At 58.6% G+C, this 13,398-nt stretch overlaps 1 protein-coding gene across 1 annotated transcript in view; it reads left to right on the top strand.

The window, feature by feature from the left end:
* Positions 1 to 1,359: 1,359 nt before the first annotated feature.
* Positions 1,360 to 13,398, top strand: part of TLN1 (talin 1) — a 33,332-nt gene continuing 21,293 nt past the window's right edge. The window contains 34 exon segments of the mRNA XM_032214272.1: positions 1,360 to 1,501; positions 3,046 to 3,176; positions 3,179 to 3,208; positions 3,415 to 3,512; positions 4,654 to 4,659; positions 4,661 to 4,784; positions 4,996 to 5,015; positions 5,017 to 5,125; positions 5,128 to 5,155; positions 5,250 to 5,341; positions 5,344 to 5,388; positions 5,536 to 5,601; positions 5,604 to 5,647; positions 5,649 to 5,662; positions 5,807 to 5,840; positions 5,842 to 5,868; positions 6,455 to 6,562; positions 6,754 to 6,769; positions 6,772 to 6,866; positions 6,868 to 6,903; positions 7,643 to 7,744; positions 7,881 to 7,957; positions 8,073 to 8,161; positions 8,164 to 8,258; positions 8,536 to 8,620; positions 8,623 to 8,636; positions 8,749 to 9,072; positions 9,635 to 9,733; positions 10,794 to 10,910; positions 10,912 to 10,962; positions 12,142 to 12,436; positions 12,550 to 12,716; positions 12,971 to 13,099; positions 13,188 to 13,301. Of these exon segments, the coding sequence (XP_032070163.1) occupies positions 3,080 to 3,176; positions 3,179 to 3,208; positions 3,415 to 3,512; positions 4,654 to 4,659; positions 4,661 to 4,784; positions 4,996 to 5,015; positions 5,017 to 5,125; positions 5,128 to 5,155; positions 5,250 to 5,341; positions 5,344 to 5,388; positions 5,536 to 5,601; positions 5,604 to 5,647; positions 5,649 to 5,662; positions 5,807 to 5,840; positions 5,842 to 5,868; positions 6,455 to 6,562; positions 6,754 to 6,769; positions 6,772 to 6,866; positions 6,868 to 6,903; positions 7,643 to 7,744; positions 7,881 to 7,957; positions 8,073 to 8,161; positions 8,164 to 8,258; positions 8,536 to 8,620; positions 8,623 to 8,636; positions 8,749 to 9,072; positions 9,635 to 9,733; positions 10,794 to 10,910; positions 10,912 to 10,962; positions 12,142 to 12,436; positions 12,550 to 12,716; positions 12,971 to 13,099; positions 13,188 to 13,301 (2,847 nt within the window). The 5' untranslated portion in view covers positions 1,360 to 1,501; positions 3,046 to 3,079.

The following is a 13,398-nucleotide window of genomic DNA, read 5'->3' as shown; positions in this document are numbered from 1 at the left end:
AAAAACACAAGACAGAACGGCTTAAAACAGAAACACGACATGCACTCGGTTTTCAAAGGGGCTGAAGTTCAATCAAGATCAACACAACGGGTGGCAGCAGGCTTTTTGCCCAGGGACGGGTGCAGCCCCCCCCCCCCCCCGTCAGTGCAGGAGGGAGAGGGGCTCCCTGTGGCACTGCCAAGGCCAGGGGAGGCTTCGGGAGGGCACTCGGGTGGGAGAATGAGGAGGGGGCTCCCCTCCCGTCTTTCAGAGAAGGGTCTGATTCTCCTGTTGGGAGGAGGGTTGGGGGTTGTGGGAAAGGGGAAGCCTAACCAAAGCACGCCGGAAGCCCGGCGTAGGTGTCAAACCCCCCCCCCACATTGGTTGCTAGCCCTGCTTCCTCTTTCAGAGGGGGAGAGAGGGAGGGAGCTTAGGCAGAGGCCTACCCCTCCTTCCTTCCTTCCTTCCTCTCCCTACAGAGCCTCTGGCCTGCCGGGGCCAGCCGGGGTGGGGAGGGGCTCCCCTGGGAGCAGACGTCTTTGGGGCATGCTGAGAATGCAGCTCTGGAATGTCTCCCTGGCATGGGGGGGGATGATGCCCGGGGGGGGGGGGGCTGCCTCCTAGGGGAGGACTCTGTGCAGAGGCTGGGAGCCACTTGCCGCTTTACCAGCTGCTTCTTGACTGGGGGTCTCTGAACAGCCCAGGGGGCCTATGTGAAGAGGGGGGGGGGGCTCAGAGCCCTCCCCGTTCTTGGGAAATTGGCTTTGCCGCCTGCTTTTGCTTTTCCCTCCCATGGTCGGCCTACGACGTTAACAAGGTTGGCGCCCCGCAGCCCCATTCCGGGGTGGGGCAGGTAGAGGAATCTGCTGAGTTCTGGGTCGGTCGGGGTTGTGGGGCAGCATCCTGGGGCCCACTGAGACCAACAAGGAGCAGCAGGCAGCAATTGGGGGGGAGCCTCCTTCAGGCGGGTCCTTCTGGGGCTTTGGGAGGGGCCCCCATTCCACCTGTGCCCGCAAAAGGGACAGGGCTGAGGAGGAGGAGGAGGAGCAGGGTTGGACCCACCTCCAGCTTATGAGCGTCCTTGGGCTCCTAGCTCTGCTTCCCCCTCCTCAAATGCGACCCCCCTTATGGGCAGTGAGGAAACGCCCGTCCTGCTGGCTGGGCTGGGCTTCAGCTGCTGGGGGGGTCCTCGCTTTGCGTGAGAAAAGATGCCCTCCTGGCTGGGCTCTGACTGGGAGCTGCCCTTCCCTGCCCACACTGCTCCTGGAGGCTTTGGGGCGAGAGGGCGGGGGCGTCCACTATTTACCAGATTGGCGGGTGCCATTGAGGGGAGGGGCCTTGGGGCGTGGGCGTGACCCACCCAAGCAGAAGCGGGGCTGGCCTTGGGGGGTCAGATGAGAGGAAGGGGCTGCAGCTGCTGCTGAGTCTCGCCCTGGTCCAGAAGCCGAAGCAGGCAGATTGGCACCCGTCCGTCTGTCCGTCCGTTCCCCCCCCGCAAAGGCAGCTGGACAGGCAGAATCAGGTAATATAATAGAAGGAGAAAGTAAAGGGGCGACATATTTAATACCACATGCTATAGCAGCAGCGAGGATGGTTTTATGCCCAACATTGAAAGTGTGAAAATATTCCTCTAGAAAGGGAAATATAATAACGAAAACATTAGATTGTGCAGAAATGGGATAGACTTGATGATGGGACTAAAAATAAAGGAGAGAATACGGAATAAAGGATGAGATTTGGAATAGATTTTTATCAATGGTTGGGTTTGAGGAAGGGAAGTCGGCCTGGAGAAGGACTAGGATGTGCAGACCAAAAGATGAAGGGAAAGGAAGGAGAGAAGGAAGGGGGGAAGGAAGGAGGGAAAGGAAGGGGGAAAGGAAGGAGAGAAGGAGAACAGAAAGGAGGGAAGGAGAAGGAGAGAAGGAGGGAAGGGGGAAGGAGGGAGGGAGGAAGGGGAGTAGGAGAGAAGAAACGAGGGAAGGAAAAAGGGAGGGAGGGAAGAAGAAGTAGGACCGTTGTAAGATAAGATGGGTCTATGGGATGATAAAAAAGCAATCTTCAAGTATATTGTCAACTGTAGGGAAAAATTGTTATAAATACATATTATTAATAACAGTTATGAGATCAATATAATTGTGAATGTATATATGAAATTGATAAAATAAAATAAAAAAAAAGAAAAAAAGATGATATAATATATGTAGATGTAAGTGTTTATAAAGGGTTAAATACATGTAATAAATTACTAATGCATATTGACGCACATGAGATATTTGTGGCTGTGCTTCAGTTTTTGTATGGGGCAGAGATGCCAGGAGAATGTAACTCCTCTCTGGAAACTCCTGCCAGTCCCACTGTCTGAGCTCTAGGGAAGCAGCGGGGCGTGATGAAGGGGGGGGGAGGTGGAAGGATGGGGTATAGCACGGTGTTGGGGGGGGGCTCCTTCTCTCATCCGGAAAGTGCATCCTGGGCTTTAAACCCAAGGTGGCGCTCCCCTGTCCCCCACCGCCGTGAGGTAGCTGTGCCCTGGAGGGTCTTCTGCAGCCTCCTCGTTTCAGGACGCATCTCCATTTCGTGCCAGAGGCAATTGGAGAAGCCTTCAGTTGTCGGTGGGGGGTGGGGGGAGGCAACCGTCCAATGCCAGGCTGCGTCTTCTGGCTTCCTTCAGTGGTTTCCTCTTGCCGGTCATCTGGGCATAATCTGCCGGCCACCGGCCTTATCAGCTCAGCTCCACCATGAGGGGCTTCCTCCTGTGGGCACGATACGGGCACATCTTCCCCTGCAGGTTCCTCCGGGGCCACCCCAACCCCCTCTTTCCTCCTACCCTCGTGCAAGCAGCGCCTGCCTGCCCATGGGAGCTGCGCAACTTCTCCAGGGCGATGGCAGGAAAAGGGAAGTTTCTTGTCATGGGGCGGCAGTCCTCCTGGTTCTCATCTTGACCTCTGCCCGCCCCCCCCCTCCAGCAGCTGTGCAGGGATGTGGGTGGAGGGAGGTGGCACACTCAGAGAATGCCTCCTCGCGGCACCCGGGGAGGGCTCCCCGCTCACACCCGCCCTTCTTCAACAGGTAAAGCAGGAGAGGGAACATCTCAGGCGCCATCATGGTTGCCTTATCGCTCAAGATAAGCATTGGCAATGCGGTGAAGACTATGCAGTTTGAGCCCTCCACTATGGTGTACGACGCCTGCCGCATCATCCGGGACGGGTGCCGGAGGCACAGATGGGGCAGCGTAAGTGTCCCAGGCGGGCTCCCCTTGGAGAAGGAGATGCCGAGGGAGAGCCGGGTGGGCTACCAACCTGGGACTGCTGTGGGGGTGGGGCAGGGAGACTGGTTCCCGTTCCCACCTTGCCCCTGTGGCCTGGGGGCAACCGCTGGCTGACCTCAAGCCCCCTCCACCGCCCCGGCCCAACCCCCTTCCTGCTGTTCTTTCTTCAGCCAACGACTTTGGCCTTTTCCTCTCGGACGAAGACCCCAAGAAGGGGATATGGCTGGAGGCCGGGAAGGCTCTGGACTACTACATGCTCCGCAATGGGGTGAGTCCTTTCCTGGGGGGGGGGGGGGGGGCTTTCTGATCAACCGAGTGGAATTGGGGGGAGGGGGAGGCTGAAGGCCCATGTTGGCCACAGCAGTTAATGAAGGGCTCCAGCGTAACTCCCCCCCCCCCGGCTCCCACCAGGATAGGCTGCTCTTGACCATTGGCCCCCGAGCGAAGCCCCTCCTCCAGAAATGGCCACTAAAATTACGCCAGAACAGCATTGCTCCCAGTCCGAGGCCAGGTCAGCTGTTCCCTCCGGCTGGGCCAGCATCGGCATCCACATCTCCCCTGGGGAGACAGGTCCCTCCTGCCTAAGGAGGGTCCTCTTGGCGGTGGCTGGTGGAGGAGAAGGCTGGGCCTTGAAGCATCTCTCAGAGGAGGCCCAAGGACCTGACCTCTATACCACACACACACAACAACACACACACACACACACACAGAGCCCTCGCAGGCCGGCTACTGGGGGAGGAGGGGAGCATCTCCAGCATGGGCCCAAGTGGGTCAGCCCTGGAGGAAGCCCTGGCTGATGGCTCAGCAGGAGGGGTTCCACCACAAAACCGTGTTCGACTAAACCGAGCTCGACGGAAACCGCGCTGCTGATGTCATCAACAGGGCAACAACAGCGCGGAGACAGAAGCACGCTGTAAACCCTAAACCTAAAATTACCCCTAAACCTAACCCCCCTAAACCTAATCCTAAACCTAACCCTAAACCTAACCCTTAACCTACCCTAAACCTAACCCTAACCTAACCCTAACCCTTAACCTAACCCTAACCCTAATCCTAACCCTTAACCTAACCCTAACCCTAACCCTTAACTTACCCTAAACCTAACCCTAAAGCTAACCCTTACCTTAAGTTGAATCGGCTTGCTTTCAAAGCGCTATTTAAAGCGCCCTTCTTTCTCCGCGCTCGCTGTTGTAGCCCTGTTGATGACGTCAGCGACGCGGTTTAATCGGGCGCGGCTTAGTCGAGCGCGGGTTTTGGTCGTGCCACAAGCAGGAGGAGCCCCAGATGGATGACCTTCTTGGCTCCCTCGTGCTCTTTCCGACCCCCTTGGTTTTCCATACCCCCCCCCAATTCCGACCCTGGCATTTCTGGCTGACCCCCACCCCCACCCCCTAAATCTGCCTTCCCAGGACACGCATGGAGTACAAGAAGAAGCAGCGGCCCCTGAAGATCCGCATGCTGGATGGGACGGTCAAGACGGTCATGGTGGATGACTCCAAGACGGTCACCGACATCCTGATGACCATTTGTGCCCGGATCGGTGAGCAGCCTGGGGACCATTGGGTTGAACGGACAGACGGGAAGGGGGAGGAGTGAGGAGACAGCCTCTCTTCTGTGGGTCCTTCCTCTCCTCCTCCCCCCCCCCGCGATTCAGGAGGGACAAGCCGAAGCTTGGGCTACCAGGCAGCTGTGCCCATGGCTGTGGGCAGGGGCGACGTTTGTCCCTGGCAAGGCTGCTTTGTGCCCCCCAGGCATCACCAATTATGATGAGATACTCGCTGGTGCGGGAGATCTGGAGGAGAAGGAAGGAGGAGCAGACGGGCACCCTCCGAAAGGACAGACCCTCCTAGCTCGCCGAGAAGAAGATGGATATGCTGAAGCAGAGCTCCACACGGATGACGAGCGTACGTGATCCGGAGCCCAGCGCTCAGGGGAGGCGGTGGGGTGAGGCGGAGGGGACCTCGGCGGCTCTCATCCTGCCTGCCTCCTCGTGCAGGTGAACTGTGCTGGATCACGGACGCACTTTGCGCGAACAGGGCATCGATGACACCGAGACGCTGCTCCTCCTCCGGCGGAAGTTCTTCTACTCCGACCAGAACTGGATTCCCGCGACCCCGTGCAGCTCAACCTCCTCTACGTCCAGGTGGCACCTCGCTGCCCCTCTGCCTTGCGGGCTGGCATGGGATGCTTTAGCCCTCTGCGCTGCAACGGAGGCTTCCAGGGGAGCCCTGCACTCCCAGGGATGGATGGTGGGGAAGGTCCCTGCTGACGTTGCTCCTCTGTCTCCAGGCCCCGCGACGATATCCTGAACGGCTCCCACCCCGTCTCCTTTGACAAAGCCTGCGAGTTTGCCGGTTACCATGCCATATCCAGTTTGGGCCTCACAATGAGCAGAAGCACAAGGCCGGGTTTTCTGGAGTGAGTCCCACTGGGGTCCTTTCCTGGGGTAGAGTTTCGCCTGCAGTCCCCGGGGTCGGGTGTTGGCTGGAGGGCTGGAGAGAAGCATGGGAGACGGCCTGGGAAGGCCCCTGTCTGAGGGAGACCCTCTTTCCCCCGCTGCAGCATGAAGGACTTCCTGCCAAAGGAGTACATCAGCAGAAAAGGGGGAGCGGAAGATTTTCCTGGTGAGGGGGGGGGCGTCTTGTGGGTCCCATCTACCTCTGGGAGGCCTGGACACCAGGGCAGAAAGGGGGAGCGGAATCTGCAGGAGGACGGTGGGGCAGAAGGGTTGGGGGAGCTGTGGGACCGTGGCACAACAAAACCGCGCTTGACTAAAGCGCGCCCGATTAACCGCATCGCTGACGTCATCAACAGGGCGACAACAGCGAGCGTGGAGAAAGAAGGGCGCTTTAAATAGCGCTTTGAAAGCAAGCCGATTCAACTTAAGGTAAGGGTTAGGTTTAGGGGTTAGGTTAGGGTTAGGGTTAGGGTTAGGGTTAGGTAAGGGTTAGGTTTAGGGTTAGTTTAGGGTTAGGTTAAGGGTTAGGTTTAGGGGGGTTAGGTTTAGGTTTAGGGGTTAATTTTAGGTTTAGCGTTTACAGCGTGCTTCTGTCTCTGCGCTGTTGTCCGCCCTGTGATGACGTCAGCTACGCGGTTTCGTCGAGCAGCGCTTAGTCGAACGCGGTTTTTTGTGTGGAACCCTGGGGACAGGGAGGGGGTCATTAGGGAGCAGGAGAATGCAGCCCCGCTGTTCTCCCTCCCCTCCCCAAGGCCCACAAGAACTGTGGCGGCATGAGTGAGATCGAAGCCAAGGTCCGCTACGTGAAACTCGCCCGCTCGCTCAAGACCGACGGCGTCTCCTTCTTCCTGTCAAAGTAAGCAATGGCTCCTTCAGCCCCCGCTTTTGTCGTCCCCGTCCCCTCCCGAGAGCCTGCTCACTGGCTCTGGAAGGGAGGAGGGAGGGGGGCTGGCTCCAAGGGGGGGGGAGGGGGCTTGGCTGTGGAGCTTTCCTGCTCGGGCCGGAGAGGATTAGGCACACCCCATGGCCTGGGCATCTGGCCTTGCAGGAGAAGATGAAGGGGAAGAACAGCTGGTCCCCCGTCTCCTGGGCATCACCAAGGAGTGCGTGATGCGTGTGGACGAGAAAAACAAGGAGGTCATTCAGGAGTGGAATCTGACCAACAATCAAGCGCTGGGCCCTCTCCAAGAGCTTCACCCTGGTAAGAGCTCCTCTCTCCAGCCCTACGTAGGTGAAAAGGCCCATCAAGGACCGACTGGGGGAAGCCTCTCCCGCCCCCAAGTCTACAGGCAGATTGGAGGGGAGGGGCCCGCTGTGAGGGCCCTGCCTTCCTGGAGCAGGCAGAGTCTGCTTGGGGGCCCCCAACCCCTCAGGGCTGTAGAGGCCACTTCCCAGAGAACTGTCCCTCCGAAACAGCTGTGCCCAGCTGCGGCTGTGGCATTCCGTGGGCTGCCCTGCCCATCCTCTTCAACCCTGCCGCTTTCGACTGGCAGGCCTGCTCCAGCACAGGATGCCTTTCTCCCCTTTCATTTGGCCTCCTCTCCCTTTAGATACGCCTGAAGCCTTTTGTGCCAGGTCGAAGGGGCACCCGTGACCCATAGATGGGAGGCCCCGGGGTGGGATCTATCTCTTCTCTCCCCCCCCAAGGCCCCCTCTTCTGGGGCTGACCTGGGCCGCAGTGGGCGAACCCCCACCTTCCAAACCCATTGCCACCCTGAGAGACCCCCAGGGGGTCAGGGGGTGGTCCTGGCTCAGCGGAATGGCCTTTCTGTCCGGCTGCTCCTGAGCGCGGCAGCAAGAAGGGGTGGGGCTGGAGGGGGCCGTGGGGAGAGTCCAGGAGCAGGAGGATCCTCCGCAGTCTCCTCTTGGGGGGGGGGCAGCAACCCCAGCCGGAAGCCCCTCCCCCCCCTCCAGTGACTGCCTTGGCTTTGGGGTTGCAGGATTTCGGGGACTATCAGGATGGCTATTACTCAGTGCAGACCACCGAAGGGGAGCAGATTGCCCAGCTCATCGCTGGCTACATCGACATCATCTTGAAGAAGGTGGGTTGGGGCCGGAGTGCTGGCTCCTGAGCTGGGTCAAGGGGCGCCCTGAGCGTAGCCTCCCTCCCTTCACCTGGGCTGGCTGGGGGCGAGGGGGTGGGGGAGGGCAGGGATGACGGCTGCCTCTGTCTTGCAGAAAAAGAGCAAAGACCACTTTGGCTTGGAGGGAGACGAGGAATCCACCATGCTGGAGGACTCCGTGTCCCCCAAGAAGTAAGACCGGCGTTTCGTGGGGCGGGAGGGGAAGTCTGTCTCCGTGGGGGGTGGGGGGGCAGTGTGGGGTGGGGGGGCAGTGGGGGCTGCGCTTCACCCCCTGCTTGCCTCCTAGGTCGACCCTCCTGCAGCAGCAGTTCAACCAGCTGAACAAAGCCGAGCACAGCTCCGTGGCCCTCCCGGTTATCATACGGCCAGGGGCCAGTGGCCGGAGAACTTCCAGATGGGCACCATGCCCCAGGCCCAGCAGCAGGTCACCAGTGGGCAGATGCATCGGGGCCACATGCCCCCTCTGGTAAGGGTCCCAGGCTGGGCTCTGGACATCCTAGACCGCCTCAGCGCCAGCCGCTGCATCCCCCCGGGGTCCCTGCTGCTGCGGTGCGAGTCTTGGGGCTTCTGCTGTCCTCCAGGCTTGGTGCTCCTTCCTGAAGCCACCTCCGATTCTTGGGAAACAGGGAGGCAGCCCCACATTCGCCCCACTCATCAGCCTCCCTGCTGCTGCTCCTGTTGGGGGGGGTTATATGGGGGGTGGAATTGGCTCACCTGTCTTTCTTCTGCCCTGCAGACGTCGGCTTCAGCAGGCCCTGACGGGGACCCTCAACTCCAGCCTGCAGGCTGTGAAAGCTGCCCAGTCCAGCCTGGATGACTTCGAGACCCTCCCGCCCTTGGCCAAGACGCGGTGAGAGGGGCTGGCATGGGATACTTTAGCCCGCCTGAGAGGCCTAGGAAGCCGGGGGGGGGGGGCTGGGTGTTCCGGAGCCCCTGGATGACCGCTGCTTCTCCATCCGTAGGCCTCCAAGGCCTGGCGGAAGAACAAGATGGACGAGTCGAAGCACGAAATCCACTCCCAAGTCGACGCCATCACCGCATGCACGGCTTCCGTGGTCAACCTGACTGCCGGGGACCCGGCAGAGACAGACTACACAGCCGTGGGCTGCGCCGTCACCACCATCTCCTCCAACCTGACTGAAATGTCCAAGGGGGTGAAGCTGCTGGCGGCACTAATGGAGGACGAGGGTGGCAACGGGCGGCAGCTCCTGCAGGCTGCTAAAAATCTAGCCGGGGCCGTCTCCGAACTGTTTGAAGACAGCCCAGCCGTTCCACCGCGGAGGTCAGCGGCAGAGGGAGGGGCCGGAACCTGCTCCAAAGTGGGGGGGGGAGAGCTGGCTTGGGATGCTGGACCTAGGAGAGCCAGGGTGGGGTTGGAGCCGGTGGGAGGGGGAGGGCGCTGCAGATTCCCATCCCCCTTGGCAGTGGACTCTATCTGGGGGCCTTTGCACCCCAACCCACCTCACAGGGTTGTTGTGCAAGTAAATGGGGGTGGAGGGAACGCTGTGGCTGCTGCTTTGAAAGGAAAGGAGCAGGTGCTTGATTCCACGGGTGCCCTTGTGCTTCTGGGCCTGCTGGGACAAGCAGCAGGGCCTGGGGGTGTGGGGTGTGGTGGGAGGGGGACGGACATTGCCCACGTTGAGCGCTAGAGTCAGTTTCCTGACAGCAGCACTGGCCCAGGGGCTCAGGGTGCCCCGACCCCTGCGGCAGCTGCTTCCCTAATCCTGGGGGAGAGCGTGACTCTTGCCATCGACAGTCCGGAGGGTGCACAGTGGCAGCCCGCCCGTCTCGGGGCACTGGACCGAGGAGAGCCAGGCCTTGACATGCACCCTGCTTTCTCCCTTCCAGCCGCGGCAGAATCTGTTGCAGGCAGCCGGTGCGGTGGGACAGACCAGCGGAGAATTGCTGCAGGAGATTGGGGAGAGTGACACGGATCCCCATTTCCAGGTGAGGGGTCTGCCGAGAACCCTCACGTGAATTGAACTGGCTCAGGGGGGGGATGAATGATGCCCGGAGGGCTGCAGAGAAGCCTCTGGGGGGAGAGATGGGGGGAAAGGCCGAGGGGCAACAGCGGGCCCTTCTGATCCCCCGAGGAGGCCGAGACTACCAGGCCGTGGGCTCCCAGACTAGAGAATTTGCTCCACCCCAGCAAGGACTCCTCCCTGAGAGTCGCAGTCTGTTGGCGGTGCAGAACCTGAGGCAGCTTGCCTGGCCAGGAGGCTCCGAAATGGAGGTCCCTGCCTTGAGTTCGGGGGTTGGGTGGGGTGGGGATTCAGTGAGGCCTGATGGCCTGGAAGGTGACTCCACAACGGGCAGCCGAGGTTCGTGGGCTTGGCCGTGATCTCTCTCTCAGCTTGCGGATGTTCACATACAGATTGTGGAGAGCCGGCACCTCCGGACCCTGTGCGCCCCTGATGCCAAGACGGTAAAAGGGCCTGAGCTGGTCTGTGGCTGTGCTCCTGGCACAGCTCCGGCTCTTGCCACCCCGTCCCCCACAATCGGTGTGCTGCCTGAGGGGTCCCTGCAAAGCTTTCTTTCTGCCGGGCTCTTCAAAGCGGCTCTCTGGCTGGGCTCTGTCCACTGCCAATCCCCACCGTCTAATTTAAAAGCCCCTCGGAAAGCGACCCGTGGTCCCCCTCCTCCGCGCTCACCTCTCGGATCTAACCTGTTGCCTCAGGGATGACCGGGCACCCTCCGAACCCCCGGACACATAGGGATCCTCCTGGATGGGGGAAGTTTCATCTGGGCAGCAAAGGAGAGGCGGGGTGGGGGGAGGCTTACAAACTGGCAGAAGGGGGTGCTGGGCCTCTCCCAGCCCCCAAGCTGTGCCTGCTGGGCTTGGTGATGGGTTTGGTGTGCGGCACTCTGCGCCTGAGATTGGGTTGCTCCGGTGGTGAAGGTTCCCGTTGGGCAGGCTGGCGGCAGAAGCGTGGCCCCCCCTCCAGGCGGGGTCCCTGGGGGAGGAGGAGGCGAGATCCTGTGCTGAAGGTGGCCCTTCCTTCCCCAGGACGTGCTGATGCAGCTTGCCAAGGCGGTGGCCAGCGCGGCGGCCGCTTTGGTGCTGAAGGCCAAGAACGTGGCCCAGAAGACGGAGGACTCTGTGCTGCAGACGCAGGTGATCGCCCGCGGCCACCCAGTGTGCCCTCTCCACTTCCCAGCTGGTGGCCTGCACCAAGGTGAGTCCTCCTTGCTAGGGATTTGGGTGGTCAGCAGCACGGCCTCTGTCGGACCCTCCTCTTGCCTCTTCCCTTCTCCGCTGGACAGTGGGCAGAGAGCCTGCTCCCAACCTGTGCGCCTTGCTCTTTCTTTTTTTATTAATAATTTTTTTTTATTTTTTTGTTACATAAACAACACATGCCCACACAGTGGGGGAAAAATCAAACAAAAAAGAACAAAAAACAAGACAGGAAAAAAACACACAAGTATGTTATAAAAAAGTATATCAGCTGGTTACAACAAGTTTTTGTGCATCTCTTCCATTAATTCATACTAATTCAAATATCTTAACTCAAATGTTTACCATATTAACATCATCATACCTCCACTTTTATTTGACTATAGTTGTTCAAACATCCTTCATCCTTAACTATGCCAAAGATTTAATCCATAACCACATGCTGGCATTTCATTTACTTGTTTATAAAATCCTCCATAACATCAAATCCTCATATCCTGTTTTAGCTAAACATCCATAATATTTAATACCAAAAATTCCATCCTCCATGCATATAGTGTATTATCATTCTCCTTTCTTTATTTAATTATATCGTATATCATAGCATTTTCCCCATATTAGTTAAGATTTGACTGTATATAGTTTTGTTTTATTTTTTTATAGTAATAATTATTGTGATTAATAACCTTTATATATAGTCCAAGAAATTTCTAACCTTCCTTCTCATATCCAATTATTATTTAGCAACTCAACATTATATGCATTACTATCATTATCAATTATTATTCAACTATATCTATTACAAATGAATTAACTAGTTTAGCTAGTTTTAAGTTGTACTCTTCCATCTATCAGCCTGTGTCTCTCCAGTAACAGAACCTCCTTAATCCTGTTGCCATTCGTAGGTCGAATTCTCCAAACATCTTTATGGGCAAGCCCATACAAAAAGATCTTTGCACCTTTTTGCTTATGGTGCCTCTCATATAATGCTGCCATCCTCCGTTTATTTCCTTTATCAGCTTGTCTTTAATTCTCGGTGGTGGTATCAAAAGTTTTGCAGATGGTATTTCATAAAGTATAAATTCTTTAATGCTTCTCACTCCTCCTGCGCCCTGTCTTTCGAAGTAAATCTTCTGTGTGGCTGCTCCCCCTTCAGACATTCCATCTCCTTCTTTGGCAGGTGGTTGCTCCCACCATCAGCTCCCCCGTCTGCCAGGAACAACTGATTGAGGCTGGGAAGCTGGTGGCCAAGTCCGTGGAAGGCTGCGTGGATGCTTCCCAGGCAGCCACCTCCGACGAGCAGTTGCTGAAGCAGGTGGGGGTGGCCGCCACCGCGGTGACCCAGGCGCTCAACGACCTGCTGGAGCACATCAAGCAGCACGCCACGGGGGGGCAGCCGGTCGGGCGCTACGACCAGGCCACCGACACCATCCTCAACGTCACCGAGAACATCTTCAGCTCCATGGGCGACGCTGGTGAGGAAGGCCTGGGAGGCTGCCCCGTCTGCAAAGCCCCAGAGTTGAAAGGGGACGCCAGCCACGGTTACCGGACAACCCCTCATGGCCTCTCCCTGCTCTCTGCCCGCCAGGCGAAATGGTGCGTCAGGCTCGCATCCTGGCCCAGGCGACGTCTGACCTGGTGAACGCCATCAAGGCGGACGCGGAGGGGGAGACCGACCTGGAAAACTCGCGGAAATTGCTGAGTGCTGCCAAGATCCTGGCAGATGCCACAGCCAAGATGGTGGAAGCGGCAAAGGTCTGGTCTGGAGCTCCACGGAGCAGAGGGTTGGGGCGTTTGGTTCCGGCGGTGCCGCTTTGGCTCTGTGGCCACAGCCGGACAATGCAGAAAACGGCCCTCTCTCTTGGGCGAGTCCCCTGGCAGGCGGCTCGCAGGCGAGTGGGCCCTGCCGGAGCCCACCCTTGGGGGTTTATTGGAGTTGCCCCTCCCGGATGGAGCAGAGGAATTTGGGGAGAAGGGTCTTCCTGACGGGGCTCTGTCCTTCCTGCCAGGGGGCTGCGGCCCACCCGGACAGCGAGGAGCAGCAGCAGCGGCTGCGGGAGGCGGCTGAGGGGCTCCGCATGGCTACCAATGCCGCAGCCCAGAACGCCATCAAGAAGAAGCTGGTGCATCGGCTGGAGGTGAGTTCCCCCCCCCCCCCTTTGGTTCTTCCTGGCCAGCTCTTTCTGACTGGGAGAATGAGGGCCTCACTCGCATCTCTCTGCTCAGCATGCAGCCAAGCAAGCCGCTGCCGCTGCCACCCAGATGATTGCGGCTGCCCAGCACAGTGCCGGAGGGAGCAAGAACCCTTCCGCCCAGCAGCAGCTCGTGCAGAGCTGCAAGGTAAGCAGGAAGCGGGGTGGAACCTTCTCCTCAAAGCCCCCTCTGATTCCTTGTCCCCGACACGGGTGGGGTGGGCCTGCCTCCATCATCCTCCCCC

The sequence above is a fragment of the Thamnophis elegans genome, chromosome 3 (genome assembly GCF_009769535.1).
Source record: "Thamnophis elegans isolate rThaEle1 chromosome 3, rThaEle1.pri, whole genome shotgun sequence".
Classification (NCBI taxonomy): Eukaryota; Metazoa; Chordata; class Lepidosauria; order Squamata; family Colubridae; genus Thamnophis; species Thamnophis elegans.
This window is presented reverse-complemented; position numbering and strand designations above follow the sequence as displayed.